A 7,923-nucleotide genomic window follows, 5' to 3' on the forward strand; every position below is an offset into this window, starting at 1 on the left:
ACCTGTCCCAGATGACCTGAGAGGTCTGGGTGGTTCATAGTGTAGTATCCTCTCTCTGTGTCTGAGTTTTTTCTACTGACTGCAGACCTCCCCCCCCCCTCTTTCTGGAGCATTTATTCAGAGACAAGCGGAGACAAGCGGAAACCTAAAACTGTACATTTACCACCACTTAACAATTAAACTGATGTATTCCCTACTTTGATAGCTGACAGCTGTCTGCTCTGAGCACATTTACAGTCACTCACTCGTATAGCCTACACACTAAGCACCGAGCTAGTCCTTAAAGGAGTTTCCTCGGTTTTGAAATGCAAGGGGGGCCCGCCAGAGCTTCTTGTTTGTGTTTCGAAAGTCCGAACCATCCAAAAAATGCTTTCACACTAAAAACGAACCGGACCACTTTGGTCCAGACTCAGACCCTTTCTTATTATTGGACCAAAATTAGGTCTTTTTGTTCTGGACTGAAAAGTCAGAAAGTCCGGACCAAATGAGGTAGGTGTGAAAACGCCCTAAAACGCATGTTGGAGCATGCTGTTGAAAGATTGATTAGCTGTGGAGGCAGGATACTGTGGCCAGTAAGCTCATGTGTCAGTGGTTGTGTGTTACACATCCAAGTGTGGAAATTCAGTAACAAACTGCATTAGAAAAAGCACTGTATCCATGCCTAATTGATTGGTCATGTCTATAACATGTATCATTAGATATTAAATCTAGTGGTGTGTTTGTTTTTCAGTGTATCCACAGAGACCTGGCTGCCAGAAATATCCTCCTGACTCAAGGAAGAGTAGCCAAGATCTGTGATTTTGGCCTGGCCCGAGACATCAACACGGACTCCAACTATGTCGTCAAAGGCAACGTAAGTCTGCACTTAAGATTTGACACTTTGGAATTTGAAATGAGATACATCCATCATAAAAGGATCTCCCTCATTGTGGGATGTCCATCACCTTCTAGAGTTGTGAGGACTATAGTGTGTAGTTTCTGCCGTCTCCATGAGGAATTCTAAGTATTGACAACAAAAATCGTTGGCGTGTCCACCTGGCACAAGCCAACATCCCCGGACGCCACAATCTTCTGAACATAGTCCTGCTGAGAAATAATGAGAAAGTTGTGTGGAGTCCTAATTAGATTTGTAGCAACTCATTTGGAAATGGCTTGAATGTAACAGGCGTTGATTAATATTAAAAAGTTACGCATTAAAGCTTTGCATGCTCCTCAAGGTAATTCCAGTCCGCTAACTAGATTATCTGTCCAATCTGAGTTTTCTGTTGCACGACTAAAAACCCTCTTGAACGTACAAATGTTCTACTAAAACAAGTTCCTTCCTGAGGCTATTTTGCAGAGATGCCGTCATTGCGTCGGGGGCTTAGCGCCACCCAAGAAGAGACCCTGGCAGGTCTGGCAATGCGAAGACTGACATCGTCAGTTGGGTTAGCATAATCAGTGTGTCTGTGTCAATGATATACTGTATATGTTATGTAAATTCAGCTATGTACATGAAGTATTGAGGGTAAAGTAATTTATAAAAGTAGGTTAAAGTAAGTCAATGTTCACTTTTGGATTCACACGGGACACGATTTCCTGGGTGAAAGTCGTGTGGCGGTTTAACCCATCCACACACCGCGACCTCCTTCGGACGCAGACTGTTTTTTCTTCCCGCGGTGCTCTAGTAATGTATGACAAGGAGGCGCCACCACCACGACATGCAGTGTTCAGATGATCATGGTCATTTCATGTATTTCTGTACGATCCGGCTGGTTCCGACCAAACAGAAACCTCTGGTGCTGAAAAAAGAAGCCGATGCGAAACGCCAAAAACTACAAATCCTAGAATGGCCGCTTGTGGCTGGCTCCAGAAGGGAGTCAGTGCCCATAGACAGACACCATGTTCAAATGCAAAACTTTAAAGCACATTGATTTGATCACCCATTTAAATTATATCCACGCTTAAGCCTAATTTAAGTTTGCATAATAAGGGCGTGCATTTTTATATCACACTTTAATGTTTAATATATTGTTTGGCCTTATGTAACTGTTATTGTTAGCTTGTGACGCTACATTGACTTAGCTAGTAGTTAGACTTCACACACATACTTTGTAATGGATTTGAAACCCAATCCAGAGGTTTGAAGGTATATGTACCTGCAGCTGTTTTTGCATTTTTCAATATTTTAGATCCTCAGGCAAACACTGTGCATACCTGGTATCTGGTACATTCTGTTCTCTTAGCAATCCTCACTCACAATCATTATAGACTTGAAAAAAAAGAAAGAATGGAAACAAAAAACTGGTTTCAGTGAATGAGCTCATCTAGTCACAGAGTCCTCTTTGTTTGTTTAGGCTCGTCTGCCAGTCAAATGGATGTCTCCAGAAAGTATCTTTGAGTGTGTGTATACGTTTGAGAGTGACGTGTGGTCCTATGGCATCTTGCTTTGGGAAATCTTCTCACTAGGTAAGTCTATCCATCCGTTGTGTGTGTTTGTTTGTCTGGCTGTCTGGCTTTGTGTTTTCGGAGGCGCACAATGTAACTGAATCTCCCCTCTGAACGTAGGAAACAGTCCTTACCCGGGTATGCCAGTGGACGCCAAGTTCTACAAACTGATCAAAGAAGGATACAGAATGGATGCTCCAGAGTTTGCACCCAGTGAAATGTGAGTTGTTGAAAAATGACATATGAGTGTGTGTTAAAGGTTTCCAAGTGAAATGTGAGCTTTAAAGGAATCTTAAGTGAGATGGTGTGAAATGGTAGATGGAGGTGGTGAGACTATAAAAGAATGCTATGTGGGGGATTTGAACAGCAGTCGGCTCTCATCCTGTTGCATTTGGCTTTCCACAAGCATAACTAAAACTCTTAGGTGGAACTGAGGACAGAAAACAAAATACAAACAAAAAAAGAAAGCGGATGTAATAACTGCGGAGAAGTGAAAGTGTTTGTGTGTTTCTATGCTGCTACGCAGGTATCAGATTATGAGGTCCTGCTGGGATGCTGACCCCTTCAACAGACCCCCCTTCAGGAAGGTCGTGGAAAGGATCGAACAGCAGCTATCAGATGCCACTAAACATGTAGGTTGCCCTTTGACCTTCTTTACTCTCACTATAAATATTTCAAAAATGATGAACCGAGAAGGGCTTCAGAAGGATTATGAGTTCATGAAATAGGAGCGACTCCAGCGTCCCAAAGCGGTGAAAGCTGATGTGACATGGTTCAAGTGATACCTTTGATACAATTTGTGATCCTGCATACAACAAAAACATAGAACATGTTCATACATATAAGGCAACATGAATCAAAGCATTGTCCTCTGTGCTAAACGCTGAACCCTGAATGTAGCACAGCGTAAATTCTTTCAGGAAGACGAAACATTTAAGTGCACGTTTAGCTGTTATCCTAATAAATGTAAGTTTTTGCTGTGTATAACTGTTGCAAATATGCAACTAGTCTCTCCTTATTTAAATATAGCTCAGTGTGCATTCTTTCAGGAAGTCAATGCTCTCTTTCTAAATGGAATCAGCTGATGGAGGCATTCGCCTTCCTGCTTAACCAATCAGAATCGTACCCAAATTGCAAGGGCCAATCACAGAGTCACAACCCTGCTTTTAAAAAGCTGTTGTTCCCTGTGCTATTCAGCGTCTTTGCAAGAAACCCCTATATAGATATATGAAATATTCATATCAGAGCTGTATTCAAGACCACCTTTGTTGAGTCCAAGACAAGTCCAAGACCAGGACTAGGCGAGTCCAAGTCAAGATCGGTCCAAAAAGGTTAGAGTCCGAGTCAAGAGGACAGAAAAAAAGGTCTTATGCATAAATCATCAAGACACTCATTTTGGGTTATTTGTTGATATAAAAGAAAAACAGTGTCACTACAACCAGGATTTATGAGTATAGCCATTCCCCTGATATCATGTGATCTAATCTAAAGAAAACAAAATGGCATATGGTGGTGTAATAATATCAATATGGTGAGAATATCAACATAATAAAGACAAATGGACTCGGTCGACACCAAAAGCCATATTTGGCAAGACCAGTTGCTGAGACCGAGTCCAAATACTGGCGAGTCCAAGACAAGTCCGAGACCATAGAAAAACGGTTTTGAGTCCGGACTCGAGTCCGAGACCGGACTTGAGTACTACATTCCTGATTCATATAGCGATGGAGTCTAATCTCCAAAGACTGTATATTTTATTGAGCTGTACAATAAACCTCATTTGCAAATCTGCAAACATGTCTCTCCTGATTGAAATGGGCACCAGGTTTATTTCAAGCTGAAATGCTGAAAAAATGTATAAATGATTTTTTTTATTTTTAAATATTTTTTGGTGTAAATGTACACAGCTGGGCCTCATAGCTACATGTGTGATTGTAAGACACATCCGTCCTCGTGGGAAATGTACCTCCGAAATGTTTGCACATGATTCAGCTGAAGGTCATGGACCCCTCGCAGTATGGAGAGATGTGTTGAACTCTCCGCTGCTCTGAATCTGGAGGCATTGGTTTGTTGCTATTTTGAAGTCTGACTTGACTAGATTTAATCATGCTACATGGTGCATGCTGCATGAGAGCCTCTGTTGTTCTCATGATCGGATGCACAACGAATTCTTTGTGGGGCTATTATAGTCCAGTTATAATAATTGTTCATTTTAAAATAGATTCGAAAGGATGGTCTTCAAAAAATAATATCTGCCATCATACAGAGAAGAGAGAAGAAGTCATGGCAAACTCCCCAGTGCCTGGAGCACACTGGACAACGCTGTTAAATCTCAACAAAACTGTCATCACATACAAAGCTTTATGTTACATTTGTTATTTGATATTTTTTAATCAGAGCATTCACAATAATCACTCAAAATCAGTAGAGGGAGACACATGGAAACAGCTGTTAATGCAGCTCTCTCTCTCTCTCTCTCTCTCTCTCTCTCTCTCTCTCTCTCTCTCTCTCTCTCTCTCTCGCTTCCCACCTGTCTGTGGATGAAATTAAATTACAGCAATCCAAAAGTTCTATTAACAACCACAAAACTGAATGTCCTCAGGTGCTTTATTGCTCATTTAATTGAAAAATGTGAGGCATTTAATGCGAAAAATGTGAGACACTCTTGATACAGTGTTGGGCTACTGGCAGTAGCTCAGTCCATAGGGAGCTGGGTTGGGGACTGGAGGGTTGCTGGTTCAAGTCCCTGTTTGGACCAAAGAATGGAGTGTGGACTGGTAGCTGGAGCGATGGCAGTTCACCTCCTGGGGACTGCAAAGGTGCTCTTTCGCAAGGCACCAAACCCCCGTCAACCGCGCTGGGTGCTGGTCCAGCACTGGTAACCCCTTCATTCTGACATCAATTTCAATTTTATTTATTGTATCAATTCATAAAAAGAGTTATCTCGAGACACTTTACAGATAGAGTAGGTCTAGACCACATTCCAGAATTTACAAGGACCCAACAGTTCTAGTAGTTTCCTCCTCTCTCTCCATTAGTGCAAGTATAGGACCTGAGGACATGTGTGTGTATTTTTAGGCCTGTGCGTAGTGTGCAAACAACAGAGTGTAAATTGTAATTTCCCCATAGGGGTTCAATAAAGTAGAAATTAAATTGGATGTGGTTTGTGGGGTTTTAACGACAGAGATCATTAGACGTGGCACACCCAGTTGTCCTGACGCACATCCACAGTTTTACCAATGTTACTGAGATGTTTAAAACAATATCTAAATGTCTCCCATTTCTCTCTTTCACGATCTTCAGATTTATCTGAACTTTAGCTCCAAGCTTCCTGCGACGCCCAGGGCCAGGGAGGAGCCCAGTTCTCCGAGCGCTCCGTTCCACCGTCTCCACTCAGTCAGCAGTAACAGCGGACCGACCCAGCCCTTACTGCTCCAGCACGAGGTCTTCCTCGAGGGGACAACCCTCAGAGCCCAACGGGTGTAAGGACCCACCCGACCTGTTGGGCTGCCTCAGAAAGTGCCTGTAATGTTTCCGCCACAAACTACCCAACCACTACACCCGCCCACCGCCCCAGTACCGGCAGCATGGGTTGCAGACCAATGGTAATTGCCATCTATTACCAAAAACAACAAAGGAGGAATGGCTTTTATCCTTGTTTTTACTACTATTGCCTAACAATTAAAGGGAGGACTGTTGGACTAATGCGCCCCTACTCATAGCAAAAACTTTTAAGGCTCCGGGCCAGGGTGTAGGGACATCAAACACAACTCTAAATCTATATAAAGTACATTATTAAACTGTTATTGGTTTTGTTATTTTCCTCTTTTTTTGTGTGTGTGACATTTCATGATATTTTTTTTTCTTTCATTTTACATTTTGTGTTTTGCTATTCTGTGGTTTTTCTGTCATGGATTTTTGTTTTTTTTTGTTTTTGGTTGGCTGTTTGCAATCATTTGGAGGAAAAGCACTTGAGGCACTTGAACTTCACGTCACACACACACACACACACACACACACACACACACACCACATAATGCAGCTTTCGTTTCTATCTTTTTTTACCCTTTCAGTATTATTTCTATTGTTACGAAGGAGATACTTTTCTGGGGGTCAATTTAAATGTAGATACACATACTGGTATATAAGCTATTAGACAGCATGGTCGGTCATACTTAGGGTCCGTAAATGCGATTAGGAAATACATTTCTGCCCTTTTTATTGTTGATGTCGCTACTATAGAACTGTCTTTACTAGATCTGTTACTGCATGACACGGGTCAGCCCACGATTACACACACACAGTTGTCTTTGGAGATTTGGTTCAGACATGGTACGCTAGCTTTTCATTTATGTGCTTGTTGACTGTATATGTGTACATATCTGCAGGTAATGATATTAGTCATTGCTATACGATGCGATGGGAAGATAAACATTTGACAAAGAGGACATTCTGAGAAGCCTTGGCATTCGTCTTAGCTTTGTTAAGCATGGGATGCGTAGGTGTGTCGTTTCCCTTTTGGACACCTGGACTGCTGGAAAGTTCTTTTGTAAAGGTGTAAATAACTGTTTGGGTTTATGTGGTTTGCTCTACTGTCACATCCAGTGTATGGTCTTTGTTTACGTGCAGTAGACAGGTACTGCCATTTCTGACATGTGTTTTCTCTGCTTTTTCTTCCACTTCATGAAGGACCAGGAAACGGGAACATTGTGTTTTGCAATTGGTGTGTGTGTTTTGCCCATGCTAACGCTGTAGTTCCCTATTGTACAGTATTAGGGCTGCAATTTTCTAATAATTCTCATTAACCTGTTAATTATTTTTTTGGAATTAATCGATTAGCTGTTTGGTCTGTAAAAGGTCAGGAAGTGTTGAAACATGTTGATCATTGTAAAGGCCCACAATGACGTCCTCAAGTGTTGGTTTTGTCCCCAACTTTCAAAGATATTCATTTCACTGTCACAGAGGAGTGAAGGAACTAGAAATTAATTACACTTAAGAGGCTGCAATCAGAGAATTTGGACTCAACCCGATTAATCCATTATCAAAATAGTTAATAAATTCATCTTTGCAGCTGTTGACGGTATACATCATAGCTAAAGTCAGGGTGATGTGAAATGCCATTAAGTGGACTGTAATGTTCCTTCCTTGTCATCAAGGCTCTCTGTTCAGACGTGTGTGGGTCATCTCATTGTTCTCTGACCAGTAGCCGGTTTCCCAGCCGTGCTTCTCTTCTTTGTATCCAGCTGTTTCCTCCATCAGAAGTGGGACTTTCAGCACCTCTCAGCCAGTAGTCTGTATCAGCCCAGACCATTATAATTCCCCTCCTCCTACTGGTGGTGGTTGTTGTGAAGAGCACCAGTGTGTGTGTGTGTGTGTGTGCACGTGTGTGTATTAGGTTTAACTACATTTGTGGGGACCAAAAACCGGGAATACAGTGTACTTTATGGGTCCTGAGAGCTTTGTGGGGACAAAATGCTGGTCCCCACAACGTTAAAG

General features: G+C 42.0%; 1 protein-coding gene across 2 annotated transcripts in view; it reads left to right on the plus strand.

Moving 5' to 3' along the window:
- The window catches only part of kita (KIT proto-oncogene, receptor tyrosine kinase a), a 29,051-nt gene that overhangs the window by 20,102 nt on the left and 1,026 nt on the right, over positions 1-7,923 (plus strand). For both annotated transcript variants that reach the window (XM_032525962.1, XM_032525964.1), the window contains exons 17-21: positions 731-853; positions 2,337-2,448; positions 2,548-2,647; positions 2,954-3,059; positions 5,731-7,923. The exon at positions 5,731-7,923 is cut by the window's right edge and continues 1,026 nt beyond it. In XM_032525962.1, the coding sequence (XP_032381853.1) occupies positions 731-853; positions 2,337-2,448; positions 2,548-2,647; positions 2,954-3,059; positions 5,731-5,913 (624 nt within the window). In that variant the 3' untranslated portion in view covers positions 5,914-7,923. The remainder of the gene's footprint in view (positions 1-730; positions 854-2,336; positions 2,449-2,547; positions 2,648-2,953; positions 3,060-5,730) is intronic.

The sequence above is a fragment of the Etheostoma spectabile genome, chromosome 9 (genome assembly GCF_008692095.1).
Source record: "Etheostoma spectabile isolate EspeVRDwgs_2016 chromosome 9, UIUC_Espe_1.0, whole genome shotgun sequence".
NCBI lineage: Eukaryota > Metazoa > Chordata > Actinopteri > Perciformes > Percidae > Etheostoma > Etheostoma spectabile.